The 16,309-nt window shown below is 39.4% G+C and overlaps 1 protein-coding gene across 2 annotated transcripts in view; it reads right to left on the reverse strand.

The window, feature by feature from the left end:
* Positions 1 to 16,309, reverse strand: part of LOC103107788 (phospholipid-transporting ATPase ABCA3-like) — a 48,007-nt gene that overhangs the window by 2,458 nt on the left and 29,240 nt on the right. Inside the window, exons 16-22 of one of the 2 annotated variants that reach the window (XM_060172842.1) lie at positions 15,863 to 16,030; positions 12,644 to 12,819; positions 9,272 to 9,397; positions 8,456 to 8,650; positions 4,582 to 4,769; positions 3,825 to 3,995; positions 960 to 1,150 (exon numbers count right to left, since the gene is read on the reverse strand). In XM_060172842.1, the coding sequence (XP_060028825.1) occupies positions 960 to 1,150; positions 3,825 to 3,995; positions 4,582 to 4,769; positions 8,456 to 8,650; positions 9,272 to 9,397; positions 12,644 to 12,819; positions 15,863 to 16,030 (1,215 nt within the window). Of the gene's footprint in view, positions 1 to 959; positions 1,151 to 3,824; positions 3,996 to 4,581; positions 4,770 to 8,455; positions 8,651 to 9,271; positions 9,398 to 12,643; positions 12,820 to 15,862; positions 16,031 to 16,309 lie in introns of those variants that run through there. The other variant, XM_060172843.1, reaches the window with a different exon arrangement.

The following is a 16,309-nucleotide window of genomic DNA, read 5'->3' on the forward strand; positions in this document are numbered from 1 at the left end:
TCTTTTTTTTTCTTTTTGCTGAACTGTTCATTGTTTTAAAACACTGCAATGTGGGAGTTGGGCAGTAGCGTAGCGGGTTAAGCACAGGTGGCATGAAGTGCAAGGACGGGCGTAAGGATCCTAGTTCGAGTCCCCGGCTCCCCACCTGCAGGGGAGACGCTTCATAAGCGGTGAAGCAGGTCTGCAGGTGTCTGTGTTTCTCTCCCCCTTCCTGTCTTCTCCTCCTCTCTCCATTTTTCTCTGTCCTGTCCAACGACAACGACAACATCAATAACAACAACTACAACAATAAAACAACAAGGGCAACAAGAGGGAATAAATAAAAATAAATTAAAAACAAAAAAAAAACACTGCAATGTATACTAAAAGTTCTGCATTATATTTGCTTTAATTTGTATCTCTTTTGGGGTGGGACACTAGGGCCTCATGAATTTCACCACTTCAGGGCTAACTTTTTATCTTTAAAAGTAATTTTTAATTGATGTATTTCAATGACAGATAAAGAAAGATACAGAAAGAAACCAGAGGACTTAACTCTGGTTTATGGTGGTTCTGAGGATAGAATGTGGGACTTCAGAGCCTCAGGGATGGAAGTCTTTTGCATAACCATTATGCTGTTTCCTCAGCCTCCCCCCACCCCTTTTAATTTCAGCAAGAGTGTGGCAAAGACAAAGACAGAGAAAGGGAGCAGCTTCACAGCACCAGGGTTTTTCCCAGTGCTGTGGTGGTATTCCAGTGGGGAGCCAGAGTTCAAATGCAGGACACAAGCATGCTAAGGCACATGCCCTACCAGGGGAGCTAGCTTCTTGTAGAAATGAGCATCCCCAAAGTAATTCAGTGTGTCAGAACAGTAAATACCAATAATCCACAGCAAACAGCTATCGGAAACATACAATAGAGATGATGAGAACAAACAGAATTTAGCATAACTTTAACAAAGTAAACCCAATTTTATTTACCTGGAAATGCTATTGTGATGAAAAATTTTAAACTATTTAATACGTCCACAGATGTATCAGTCTTGACCTTGACCTTCAGGGCATAAATACCACCAAACTTGCTCTTGAGTTGTTGAGGGCTGCCCAGGCACACAAACTCTCCCTGCACCATGATGGCCAGTCTGGTACAGAAGGCATCACATTTCTCTAGTCTAATAAAAGAAGACACCAAAATGATGTAATGCTAAAAAGTTGCTCTTTGGAAGGCATTATGTACGAACAGTCAGAACTGTATGACTTTATTTACAATGAGGTGTGGGATTTTCCAAATACAAAGCCCATAACTGGTCATGGAATTTTTGGAAATTATACATAGTAAAGTGACCAAATCCTCAAACAGTAAATACCTGCAACGTCCTGTCCTCTTTTCTCTCTAGGCTGTTTAACTCAGTGAGAACTCTTGATCTTTCTATCCATTAAAATTAACAAGACCCCCCCCCACGTATGGTTATCTAATTTTTGATAAGGGGTCCCAAACTATTAAATGGAGAAAGGAGAGTCTACTCAATGGTGTTGGAAAAATTGGGTTGAAACATGCAGAACCACTACATATCACCAGAAACGAAAGTAAACTCCAAATGGATCAAGGACCTGGATGTTAGACCAGAAACACCAAACTTAGCAACAAGAAAACAAAATGACCCCATTCAAAAATGGGGAGAGGACATGAACCGAATATCCATTACAGAAAAGATCCAAAAGATCAATAATATATGAAAAATTTCTCCAAGTCAACTCAATTACCTGGTGAGACCTTTGCTAACTCATGGGACTCCCTAGTTCCATTTCAAAGGGCACATTCCTTAACAAAGTTACAGACTCCAGATATAGACAAGGGCCTAAGGGACAGGGTACATGTACTCATGTATCTGTAAGTTAGGGGAGAATATACACCTCATAAAATAAAATAATAAAAATGCTCAGTAGTCTGCTGTGAGTAGACTTAGACTCAGTAAGTTCAGCAAGCAAACAGAACCTAAATAAGACACCATAAAGTACCTAATCAAGTACTTACTACTTAGGCCTAGAAACCCTCTTCTCCTACCTCCTACTTCAGTTTCCTTTAAGTCCCTTCACTTTAAGTCTAACCTTGTCAGATAAAGTAAGGACTACAAAACCAGATTAGGGCAAGAGACCAACTTTTTGGTCAATACCTTGGATTTCCACATTGATATGATGGGCCTAGACCTCTAATAGATCCCTCTTCACTGGTCACTTCCATCAGGAACGTCATCCTAAACCATCTTGTGGGCTTCTCTAGGACGTTGCCTTCATTGTAGAACAACACATTACAGGAACTGCCCCTCTCCTTGAAGGGAGACTGGGTCAACTTACTCTGTCACTCAAGGAATACAGGTCCTGAAATGAGTGCAGCCTAGAATGTTCTTAGCCATTACCATGGACTGTGAGCCTGGACTGACAGGGACTGAGGGGTTACACAGGCTCCTGTGCTAAATATGAATAGACATGGGTCCTAGGTCAGATTGATGGGGTTAACAGTTAATGGTATTTATATTGCTTTTCTCATATTTGGGAGCTACTCTCTGCCCTAATCCAGCTTTCTAGTCCTATTCTCAACCCTGACACTATCTTCCCAGATTAGACTTTTAGTCCACCCACATGCTAGCTATCAGGCTCAGACAAAAATTATTAAAGTCTGGGGCCAGGCGGTGGCGCACCTGGTTAAGTGCACACACTACAGTGCACAAGGACCCGGGTTCAAGCCCCTGGTCCCCACCTGGAGGGGGAAAGTTTCATGAATGGTGAAGCAGTGCTGCGTGTGTCTGTCTCTCTCCCTTTCTTTCTCAATTTCTGTCTGTCTCTACCCAATAATAAATAAATAAATAAAATTACTAAAGTCATGGGCCGCATGGAACATACTTAAAAAAAAAAAAAAAAAAGACTTCCTAGCTTTTTCCTACATGAAGAGCCCTAGTGTCACTTGCCCCATCCCCACCTTTGGGTGCCTGTTTTTTGAACAATTTGCTTTACATCATACTGCCTTTCAGTCGCTACTATGACATCAACCTGACCTCCCTGGACAGACAATCTCACCAATGTGTCCTGGAACCATATCTCTCCAGAGTCCTACCCAGCTAGGGAAAGACAGTAACAGGCTGGAGGTATGGATCAACCTGCCAATGTCCATGTTTAGTGGAGAAGCAACTACAGAAGCCAGACCTTCCACCTTCTGCATCCTATAAAGTATGCATCCCATACTCCCAGAGAGGGATAAAGAATAGGAAAGCTATCAGGGGAGGGGATGGGAGACAGAGTTCTGGTGGTGGCAATTGTGTGGAGTTGTACCCCTCTTATCTTATGGTTTCTGTTCGTGTTTTCTTTTTATAAATAAAAAATAAAAAGAGAGATTATGCAAAGAGGCTCTCATGCCTCAGGCTCCAAAATCTCAGGTCCATAAGCCAAGGCTGAGCAGTGCTCTGGTAAAAGTGATAAACAGACAGACAAATACTTTTTAAAAAAGTGTCTCTTAATCTGGACTCTATACAATATCTAGTAGTGCCAGAAACAGCATAAAAGATAATGTGATAGTGTAAAAAAAAAAAAAAAAAGAATAAGGAAGCTTCCAATAGAGGGGATGAGACACAGAACTCTGATGTTGAGAATTATGTGGGATTGTACCCATTATCTTACAATCAATCTTGTTAACCATTATTAAATCACTCATGAAAATTATTTTAAAAAATTAACAAGAAGCACACATACTCAAGCAAGTTCAGCATCCAATATTCCTAGTCAGAAGTATATCCCTCTGAGAACCACCACAATGTTTGCCAATCTTCACCCAGACCTCCCAATGAGCCACACCTGTGTGAGGATATAATGATGGCTTTGCCACTTTCTTTTGCCATTGTCACAGCATTCCAGAGCAAGTGTTGAGCTACTGGATCCATGCCAGCTGAGGGCTCATCCAGCAAAACGACTGAAGGTTTTCCCATTAGGGCCAGAATAGTACTCAGTTTACGTTTGTTTCCTCCACTTCATGGTCATAAAAGAGAGAATGTAGGGCAAGGGGAGGATATACAAACTCGTCATTGACAGAAAAAACAAAGCAAAAACCCAGACACCTCAAGCATAGTGTCTCAGTGAACACTTAACATGGACATCCACAATGCCGATGAGATGAATTTCAATGATGAGAGGACCTATAGCTGTATCTACACATGGATATGTGTAGCTATCAATGTCTATACTTCTCTCTATGTGTTGTCTTTTGAAATGTATGGAGCAACTTCTATACAGAAGGCTTCATGATTTTATCAGTGGCCTTAATGACCTGTTTTATGGGTGTCATGATTGCGCCGATACATAGCCATAGTTTAAAGGGCTCCTTTTCTCTTTTCTTGAGAGATAACGTTATGGAGGATGAAAAGAATAAATGCCTTTTTGAGGCTCGGAGGCTACAGTCCACGTAGAAACTTTGTAGGTAGTCTCACAATTAACAGCTACATGACGAAAGGACTTAGGTGGAGCTGTGAGTGTTTAATTCAAAAATAAAAAGCACAGGGAGGCAGCTCAGTGTTAGCAGCTAGCTACAAGGGACGTTATCAGTGTGATGACTCACCTGTAGTTTCTGATAAGTTTGTCAGCATGGGGTTCCAGTTGTAGCACATTCAACCACTTGTTCACATGCAGCTGAATCTGGGGCTCACAGACTCCCCATAATCTAGCATACATGATCATGATTTCTCGACCAGTCATGTATTCCAGTAAGGCATCAGACTGAGGACAATAGCCAACTCTTGACATCACCTGATTACAAGAATTGCCCTAATAAGGATCTGTCACTGAGTGCTCATGGATGAGACAGAAAAACTGCAGTCCTGCCAAGAATTTCTGTTGGGGTCAGGAGATAGTTTACCTCATCTAGTATATATCTTACCATGCTTAAAGCCCAGGGTTAGAGCCCTGCTACCCATGAGGCACCACAGTGGGTGGTACTAAGGGGATTCGAAGGATGATGTAGTACTGTGATAGCTCTCCTTTGCTATCTCCTCCTTTTACTTCTCTCTCCTTTTTTTCCTCTTAAGTAAATAAAGAATAAAAAGAAAATTGCATCTGGGAAGCTACTCAGCAGTGTTGTGCATGTATGATGCCCTAAGTTTATTCCCCAGCATCATAACATATATATATATATATATATCAGTTACACCATTATGTTCTTTGTATCTCTAGTAATAAACAGGAACAACAGGTTGTCAATTCAGTTTTAGTGATCCTAGGAATGAAGAAGTTAGAAATAAAATTCCAAAATTCACTGAATTTGGAAAAATGAGGGAATATGAGATGTTCCTCCCATTAATGAACTCCAGAAATCATGGACACCATAGACATTCTAATACTGAGAAACTTGCAGTCACATGTACAGGCTGTATTACAGTAAGGCTATCTAGAAAGAAAACATTTTCCCACTCCACAAATAAGAGAATGTAATAAGTACTGTGTCAGCCATTAATGGACTTTTTTGGGATCTGCATTCAGAGAAGCACATAGATTAGGGAGTCAGAGAAAAAGGTATAAAAATAGCTAATTAAAAGTAATTACATTAAAAATAACTCACTTGAATTATTTACCAATTGAGTTTAAACATAATATTCTCTGGGATTCTATTAATTACTTTACAGAAATCCAAGACTATTCATTCCCCTAGACTCTTGGTAGAAGCCAGATGAAACTTCATTTAAAAAGTTTCACACAAACAGGCTGGGGGTATGGACTGACCTGATAATGCCCACATCCAAGAAGTCAAAACTCCTATCTTCTGCACCCCCCCCCAAAAAAAAAAAAAACGATCTTGATCCATACTCCCAGCGGGGAAGAAGTGATAGGAGGAAGAAGATAAGAGGGCTCTGAACTCCAGCTCCATCAGCACCCAGACAGGAGGGAAAGGAGAGGGACATATGGAGGTAGTAATGTTGCCATGAGTTGCTCAGAAGGGAAGAGAGGATTGGACCTGGAAGAACAATGGGGCAGTTCTGTACAAATGTGGACAGACAGTTGTAGAGATGATGGCTGGTCCACGTACGTGGTGGCTTGCAGTGGGGCAGCTGAAGATTCAGAGCCCTGGTCGCAGGAATGAAGTGGATTTATACCCCTGCTACATGTAATTTTGTGAATCAACATGAAATCACTAGTAAAATTAAAAAGAAATTAAGAGTTTCACACCAATAACTTTTTAAAGTAGATGAAATACCCACAAATATGACTAAGTGAACAAGGACAAATGCCACCACCGGGCCCATGAACAGACATACTATCAGAAACAGATTTTTAACGCATTCAGCTATTTAGATTAGCAAGTGGGGTAAAATGATGGTACCTAAATTAGATACATTTTAAAGCTTAAAAATATCATCATGGTGTATTTACTGTCAACTATAAAACATTAATCCCCCAATAAAGGGAAAAAAAATGTTAAAAAAAAATACCATAGTGGGGGCCAGGCGGTAATGCACTGGGTGAAGTCTACATAGTGCAAAGCGCAAGGACCTGCACAAGGATCCCACTTTGAGCCCCCAAAAGGGGGGTCGCTTCACAGGCGGTGAAGCAGGTCTGCAGGTGTCTATCTTTCTCTCCCCCTCTGTTTTCCCCTCCTCTCTCCATTTTTCTCTGTCCTATTGGGGAAAGAAAAAAAAAAAAGATGGCTGCCAGGAGCAATGGAGTGGTAGTGCAGGCATCAAGCCACAGTCATAACCCTGGAGGGGAAAAAAACAAACAAACAAAAATATAAATATATCTTCATGAGAGGTGTGGAGGTGGCAAATCCCATAAAGTACAAAAGCTGCTCTGCCCAAGAACCTGTGCTCAAACCCCTGCTACCACAGGGGGCGCTGTCAGGGGAGCTTCATGATCGCTGCAGGTTTTCTCCTTTTCTCTTTCTCTCCCTCCCTCCTTCCCTCCTTTCCTTTCATTCTCTAAAAAAGAGAATTACAAAAAGGTTGCTGGAGGGAGTGGAGTCATGTAGATGTGTTTTATAAACAAAACAGAAAAGTACAGCATGAAAGTGGAAAGTATAACTAGGTAAATATGTTGGACATTATGATATGAGGTACTTTGACATCAAAGTCATAGAAATATAAAGCAGAATAGTGATTGCCAACAATAAGAGTGAGATGCTTGAGATATATTGACTAATGGGTACAGATTTTTAGTTTAATGTGACGAAACAGACTTGGACAAAAGAGCAGCTTATATAATAATGTGACTATACTCATCCGTGAAATGCTTTATGTGGTAAATTTTATGATATATAATATAATATGATATGACATGATATAACATAGTGTAATATAATAAATATAATATAATATAATATTAATATAATATCTATTTAGAGCCAGAGCATTGCTCAGCTCTGGCTTATAGTGGTGCTAGGGATTGAACCTGAGACCTTGGAGCCTCAGGCTTGAGAGTCTGTTTGCATAATAATTATGCTATCTCCCCCACCCTGCTATGTGTTTATTTTTAACCACAATAAAAGGACAAAGTTAAAGACTTCTTTTTCTTTTCTTTTTTTTTTTTAAGCTTGAGGAGATAACATTAGTGCTTATATGGTAATGTGAGAGATACGTCCGAGCAGCGAGATGGAACAGATTCTTGAAGTTTGAAAAGCTTCCTCAGACTTGCTGACTGAAGGCTCTATGCAAAAAAGGTCTGTATGACTGGTCTCTTTTGAGATTGGAAACAATTTATGGACCATACTTTAATTAAGCTTTTTCTCTTTGGCATCAACTTATTTAACCTTTTATTTTCATTCTTCACAATCAGAAGATTACACAGTAGTCCTCTGGCCCCTAACTGGATAAATGGTATGGACGAGAATTTTTTGGAGAGGCTTATTCACTACTTTCTCCTGAACCACCTGACAGACCTGTTCACCTCCTTTCACCATCATCATCATCACTGTGGTTCTTTAGCTTCTTCTCCTTTAGTGTAAGCGCAACTGAGCTGTTGAACATACACAAGATCTGCTCACAACTCTGGGTGGACTCTAATTCTTCTCTTTGCTTCACAGCTAATTTTCATGCACCTATCATAGAACAATAGTTCTTGCTAAATTCATCCACGAAGTTCATTATTAAATCCAGTACTAGACACTACTTGCCTGGTATTTGACATCTTTGACCATTTCTTCCTTCTTAAAATATAACCCCCCCACCCCACACACACACAGCTTCTTTTCAGAGCTATGCCTCCTCTCTCAGGTAAAATATGCAGCGATCAATGACTGACTAGCTGGAGCAAAGACAGATGGCTGGCAATGTTGCTTTGAATGGGATGGATCTGAAAGGTTGCATTGTCCCAGAGCTTTAACCTGGCTCAAAGCCTCAGTTGCAATTGGATTGCAGTTCACTTTCTCCACTTTCCTAGTCTTTCCTTCTTTACAGCACACCCAAGTCACCATTTTTCATATATTTAAGGCTACAGTAGCATCTTACCTTTTGAGTATTTTTAGCGATGTTCAAATCATCAATGAACACATCCCCAGAGGTAACTGTCTGTTCACCAGCCAAAATTTGGAAGGTAGTGGTTTTTCCAGCTCCATTGAACCCAAGCAATCCAAAGCACTCCCTATTTTGAACTCCAAGGGAGATCTTTTTCAGAGCCACAATCACTGGACAATTAAAATATATCTAAAAATTCATAAAGCATAGCATAGTAAAAAGTGTTTATAGCTAGATCAAATACATGAATACCTTAAACTCCTCTGGGTCACTATTTAATAGTATTTAAAATTAACTAGCTAATTAATTTTATTGCCACCAGATTTATCATGATGGGGCTTGGTGCCTGCATCACAAATTCAACACTCCTGGTAGCCATTTTTAAAATTAATTTATTTATTTAGAAAAGGAGACATTAACAAAATCATAGGATAGGAGGGGTACAACTCCACACAATTCCTACCACTAGATCTCTGTATCCCATCCCCTCCCCTGATGGTAGCCTTTTTTTTTTTTTTTTCAGAAACAGAGAAATGGGGGGTAGAGAGGGATGCTTGCAACACTGCTTCACCACTTATGAAGCCCACCTCCCTTTGCAGGTGGGGAGCAGGGGTTTGAACCCAGGTCCTTGATCATGGTAACATGTGAGCTTTACAGGGTAAACCACCACACAATTTTATAGTATTATAAGAACCCTCCTATTACACTGGCAGAAGAAATATGGATTTCCCAAGACTATACTAAGTCCTGGAAACTAGCAGCAAATTTAGGTAGGAATGAAGCTAATATATATATATATATTAATATTACCTTTGTAAGTTCCTTGATAAGCACTGCAGATTTTAGCATCAACCGAGACTGTCCCAAGATTCTTTTTCTTTCATTCTGTACATCTTCATCTTCAGGTGTTTCATATAATTCCCTCAAAGATTTTCTCTACATTTTCAAGATAAGAATCATCCAGGCGGATGGTCTTTAGGCATATGATCTAGATTGAGTGGCTTCATGAAAGTTAAACTGAAGGATAATCTCAAAGGTGTGAAAACAAAAGGTATGAGTCATTTAAAATAATTTTTTAAAGAATTTATTTATTTATTTATTCATGAGAAAGATAGGAGAGAGAAAGAACCAGACATCACTCTGGTACATGTGCTGCTGGGGACCAAACTCAGGACCTCACACTTGAGAGCCCAGTGCTTTAGCCACTGCGCCACCTCCTGGACCACCATTTAAAATAATTTTAATATCATTTTAGAATCTCTTCTACAATTTGACTACAGAGAATGAAGGTGGGGCCTAGAGCAGAAGAGTTATAGTAGAGGTTGAATAAATATGCTAACGTGTACTTTAAAAGACACAATTTAGGGGGTTGAGTGGTGGCTCAACGTTATCATATGCAAGGACGTGAGTTTAAGCTCCCACTCCCCAGCAGAATGGGAAGAGCTTCATTAAGTAGTGAAGCTAATGACTTCAGGTCCCTCTCTCTCTCTCTCTCTCTCTCTCTCTCTCTCTGCTCTCATCTCACTTTGGTGGATTCATCATGCAGCAAAAACCCTGGTGACAAAAAAAAGACAATTTAAATAATTTAGAGAAATGTCCTTTTATCACTTGAATTCTATTTTTTTTGCCTCCAGGGTTATTGCCAGGATTCGGTGCCTGCACCACGAATCTACTACTCTTGGAGGCCATTTTTTTCTCTTTTATTTATTTTTTTTGTTGTTACCCTGGTTGTTTTACCATTGTTGTGGTTATTATTATTGTTGTTATTGATGTCATTGTTGTTGGATAGGACAGAGAGAAATGGAGAGAGGATGGGAAGACAGAGAAGGGGAGAGAAAGACAGACACCTGCTTCACTGCTTGTGAAGCGACTGCCCTGCAGGTGGGGATCCGGAGGATCGAATCAGGATCCTTCCACCAGTCCGTGCGCTTAACCCACTGTGCTACTGCCCAACCCTCCTATCACTTGAATTCTTAAGAACTCACGTCAAAAGATTAGGAAGACTGAAAACTTTAACAGTAAACAATCTTCCAAGATTAAGAAAGGATGGCAGCTAAGAAAATCTGCAATGTTTAGTTAATTTTTTTTGGGGGGTGCCATTGCTAAATTTTCTAAGAATAATCACATAAAATCGATGGGGTTTATAGTCAACAATATTTATACCCTTTTCCCATATTAGGGAGCTACTCTCTTCCCTGATCCAGCTTTCTGGTCCTTTTTCCAGCCATGACATCATCTCCCCAGACCATAACTTGGATCCACCTGCATTTCAGATTTCAGGCTCAGGGGAAAAAAGGAAAAAAAAAAAAACTAGTATAGCCACAGGCCCTTTGGAATATAACTAAAATATGCCTACTAGCTATCTACAAAATGGAGGACCCCCCCAATTCTTCATCTGAACTATTCCAACCCTTAGGTTCATGATTGGTCAACAATTTGTTTGGCTGTGTATGTTAACTGTCTTTTCAGCCACCAGGTTCCAGATGCTAGCATGATGCCAAACAGACTTCCCTGGACAGACAACCCCACCAATATGTCCTGGAGCTCCGCTTTCCCAGAGCCCTGCCCCACTGGGGAAAGAGACAGACAGGCTGGGAGTATGGATCAACCTGTCAATGCCCATATTCAGCGGGGAAGCAATTACAGAAGCCAGACCTTCCACCTTGTGCATCCCACAATGACCCTGGGTCCATACTCCCAGAGGGTTAAAGAATAGGAAAGCTATCAGGGGAGGGGAGGGGATACTGAGTTCTGGTGGTGGGAATTGTGTGGAGTTGTACCCCTCGTATCCTATGGTTTAGTCAATGTTTCCTTTTTATAAATAAAAAATAATAAAAAAAATGTCTAAGGACACTCTCTGGACCTTCTGATCCACATTTTAAAGGAAAAATTTTCTACGGTAATCTTGGTCAGAGGAAATAGCTTCAGGAAACTTATCTAAACAGTGCTGAAATTAAAATGTTATCTTGTTATTGAAAAACATTTAAAAAAATCATATCAAAGGTTCACTGCTCTGCCCTGACTTTCTCAGGTGAGGGGTTAGGGGTAGGAGAGAAAGAAAGACATCACAGCACTAACACATTCCCTAGTGCAGTGGGGGGATCACATGCAGGACAAAACAGGCGGGATAGCTAGCTAGCTGGCTGACCCCCAGCATAATTTAAAACTCCATTTTGTCAAATCATTTCAAAATATGCTGCTTTTTTTATTTCCACTCTTTAAGAGATTAGCTACATTGCTTTCCTCCCAGAACTGTACACCTCATGAAAAACCTGTGAAACTGATGAGTCCAGTGTGATTTATTCCAATCACAGTATGTTCAGCATACTGAGAAGACTAAAGAAGGATCTACTTTTATTTTATGAAAGGGAGAGGAATCTGTAAGGCTTCACATAGAAAAAAACAATTCAGGGAGCATGAGGCCAGTGGTGTACCTGGCTGAGTGCATACATTACAATTTGCAAGGACCTGGGTTCAAAACCCCAGTCCCCACCTGCAGGGAGGTGAAAGTCGATATAAGGAAGGAAATTATGAAAATAAGGACAAAAATAAATAGAAGAATCAATGAAGGAAAATTAAAAAGAAAAAATTTTTTGAAATGATTACTAAAACAAATGCAGTTTTTTAATAATTGTTTTTTATTATCTTTATTTTGTTTATTGGATAGAAACAGCCAGAAATTGAGAGGGAATGGGTGATAGAGAGCGAGAGACACAGAGAGATAACCTGCAACACTGCTTCACCACTTGCAAAGCTTTCCTCCTGTAGGTGGGGACCGGGGGCTCGAACCCAGGTTCTTGAGCATTGTAACATGTGCACTCAACCAGGTGTACCACCACCCAGCCCCATTAATATAGTTTTTCTGAATGTAAAAAGTTTCTTATTATAGTTTATTTAGAAAACAAATTTCTGTGGATTAAGAGCTTCGCTAAGACACAGATCTTTCAGGACTGTTCCATTTTCTTAGGAATCATTCTTTTTAAAAATAAATTTTAAAGTATTTTATTTTAATGAGAAAGATACAGAGAGAAAGGTAGGTAGATAGACCAGAGCACTACTCAGCTCTAGATTATGGTGGTTCTGGGGATTAAATTTGGGAGTCTCAGAACCTCAGGCATGGAAGTCTTCTGCATAACCATTATGCTATTTTAAGAGTCATTCATAAAATTCATGCTTACTCACCTTAAATTTCTTATAAATACCAAAGTAAACATATTGATTGAAAAATGGTCTTAGTTTCCACAAAGTAGTTTCCCAAAAGAAAATCAAAAGGAGGAAAATAAAACCTGTAGCAGTCATCACAATCATATTTTTTCCATGTACTTCCTGTGTCAAAGAATAAAAATTCCTTGGAGTAGCTGAGAACGGCAAGAAAGAGAGAAATCTTACTGCATAGTGCTGACAACATAAACAAAGCTAAGAAAATGACAAATAGAAAAAAATATGATGAAATGGGGATTAGGTTAAGCTGAGACAAAGTATACTCTATGTTCTTTGGCAGGAATTATACCACTGGTCACCCCGTTCCCCAAAAAGGAAGGAGGAGGAAGCAGTAATCTACCTTCTGGAAACTGAAGCATATACATTGTTTGGAATATTATGGGAGATTTTTTTCCTTCTTCTCCATCATATAGTGTGTTAATTTAGTCATCTACTTATATAAAAGTAGACACATATTATTTAATTTATACTTTGCACTATATCCAATACTAGCTACTTGTTGTTCAAATTATCTCAACTTTGACCATCAAAACCTCTCTTTGCATAAAGAAATATGATTGGATGCTTTGTATTTTGTATTTTCCAACCACGTTAATTTTTTAACTTCTTTTTATGTTTTTTTTTAAATTTTGTTTTATAATTGTATAGAGACAGAGAGGAATTGAAAGCGGGGGGGAAACAGAGTGGGAGAGGGACAGAGAGACACCTGCAGCCCTGCTCCACCACATGTGAAGCCTTCCCTTTGCAGGTGGGGATCAGGGGATCGAACCTGCAACTTTGCACACTGCAATGTGTACACTTAACCAGGTGTGCCACTGCCTGGCCCCTCCCACATTAAATTCTTAATCTAATTTTTCAAGATTTCTTTAGGACTGCCAGGTAAGCCATCAGATTTACTATCTCTTCACTTTTTTCTTCCCTCATACTTTAGGATTAAGCTTTAAAACTTGACTATGAGATTAAATTGTTTTAAAAATCTTTATTGGATAAGGACAGCCAGAAATCAAGAGGGAAGGGGGCGATAGAGAGGGAGAGAGACAGAGAGACACCTACAGCCCTGCTTCACCACTCATGAAGCTTTCCCCCTGCAGGTGCTGACCAGGGGCTCGAACCCGTGTCCTTGCACATTGGAATGTGTGTGCTCAACCAGGTGCGCCACCACCTGCCCCCTGACTATGACATTATATGCCACACTGTATGAATTTTGAGTGTATTGTAATGTAATCTATTAATCCAAATTAAAAGTTTATAATTTGTAAGTACTCAGGTATTTTTCTTTTCCCTTCTCCTAAGGTATTATGACGCTTGTGTCCTGAATTCCCATTTTATTTAAATTTAATAACACTACTTAATTCATTAGTCTAAGCTTTATAGAAATAGTATCAAGTGCACTTTAGTCTTATAGAATCTGTTCAGCCTCCATATAATTATTCACAAAATTTTCCAACATGAAGTAAAACTGAAATGATAGTGCATGAAAAATCATTCCCTATCTCATACCAATCACAGAAGTCAGCCACAAGTGGGTCAAAGATGTAAATAGAATAGTTAAAACTATAGGCCTCAAGGAGGTTATACTGGTGGGAGTTTTTTTGAGATTTTTGCTAAGAAATGACTTCTTTGATAAGACAACTAAAATGGAAACAACCAAATGAATAGTAGATAAACCACATTTCATAAAAATAAAAAATCCTGTGTAGCAAAGGGAACTACAGAAAGTGAAGAAATAGTCTACAGAATGGGGAGGATTTTTTAAAAACAACTCCAGTATCACTTTGCTGAAGAAATGTTGTTTTACAGGGTTATTGTGGTAAGGGGTCATTTCCCCAAGATAGGCATTAGCACACTTTGCCCTCAACCAAACCTTTTCCTTGTTCCACCAACAGGTCATAGGCCCCAAGTGGAAGGAAATATTTACAGGTCATATATCAGAGACGGTAGTCTAGTACCTAGAATATATATCTATTAATTTTTTAATATTTATTTTCCCTTTTGTTGTTCTTATTTTTTATTGTTGTTATAGTTATTATTATTGTTGTTATTTATGTTTTTGTTAGATAGGACAGAAATAAATGGAGAGAGGAGGGGAAGAGAGGGGGAGAGAAAGATAAACACCTGCAAACCTGCTTCACTGTCTGTGAAGCAACTCCCCTGCAGGTGGGGATCTGGGGGCTGGAACCGGGATCCTTGAGCCGGTCCTTGCACTTTGCGCCACCTGCGCTTAACCCGCTGCGCTACCGCCTGACAGTACCTAGAATATTTGAAGACTAATAGTCTAAGTTAAAAATATGCAACCTATTTAAATAGCCCTACAAAGATGCACAAATGGGATAAAAAGACATATGGAAAATACACTATCAATGATCGTTAAAGAAATGGAAATTGAAACAACAGTGAGATATAGTTTTATATCTAATTGGAAAGTTATAATTTAAAAAATGGAAGATGGCCACTTGTGGAGAGCATATGGAGAAATTATAAACCTCCTACATTGCTGTATAAAAGTAGTCTCTTTTGTTTTAAATGTCTTTATTGGGGGATTAATGGTTTACAGTCGACAGTAAAAAACAATAGTTTGTACATGCACAACATTTCCAAATAACAATACAACCTCCACTAGGTCCTCCTCTGCCATCATGTTCCAGGACCTGAACCTTCCCTGACTTATGAAATGCTTTATGTAAAGAATATGTATCCCATGGTCCAGGAGGCGGTGCAGTGGATAAAGCATTGGACTCTCAAGCATGAGGTCCTGAGTTCAGTCCCCGGCAGCACATGTACCAGAGTGATGTCTGGCTCTCTCTCCTCCTATGTTTCTCATTAATAAATAAATAAAATCTAAAAAAAGAAGTTATTAAAAAAAGAATACGTATACCAGGGCTGAATGGTGGCACACCTAGTTAAGTGCACATGTTATAGTACAAAAGGACCCAGGTTCAAGCCCTCAGACCCCATCTGTAGGGGGATAGCTTCACAAGTGGTGAAGCAGGGCTGCAGGAGTCTGTCTCTCTCCCTCTTATCTTCCCCTCTCAATTATTGGCTGTCTCTATCCAATAAATTAAGATAATAAAAATAATTTAAAAAAGAATCCGTATCCCATAAATAAAGGAAGATTTCCCATGTCTCAGTGACTGAGCCTGAGGATAATGTCTTAGAGACTCAGATCCCCAAGACACTTACCTTTTCCACTACAAGCTAAGTGGTCATGAGCATTTTTGATAGCACACCACTTTTTCCTCTGGTAGAAGTCAAAATAGTCACCAATCCATTTCCCAAGGTTGTAGTTTGGAAAAAGCAGTAACAAATTAAGTATGAAGGTTCTGGTGTCATCTGGCATATTATCTTGACCTTTGATAAAAAGATGACATAGCATTAGGTGTCATTATAGTAAATGAGTTCATTCCAAAGCAACAAATTCCCCCTAATGATGATCAAGCTAAGTTCAGGGAATTAAAAGCCACATATTTATCTATTTGCTTCTAAGTTTGGCACAATTTGTACTTTGATAACTTCACAGTGAAAAGTTCTTGAAGAGTTCATTGGTTCCAGTATATGACTTCCCACATGTGTAGTTCAATTTTCAGCCTGGGTAAAACCTGAAACGTGCTATGGGACCAGAGAAAGCTC

This window comes from Erinaceus europaeus, chromosome 15 (assembly GCF_950295315.1).
Source record: "Erinaceus europaeus chromosome 15, mEriEur2.1, whole genome shotgun sequence".
NCBI classification, from domain to species: Eukaryota; Metazoa; Chordata; class Mammalia; order Eulipotyphla; family Erinaceidae; genus Erinaceus; species Erinaceus europaeus.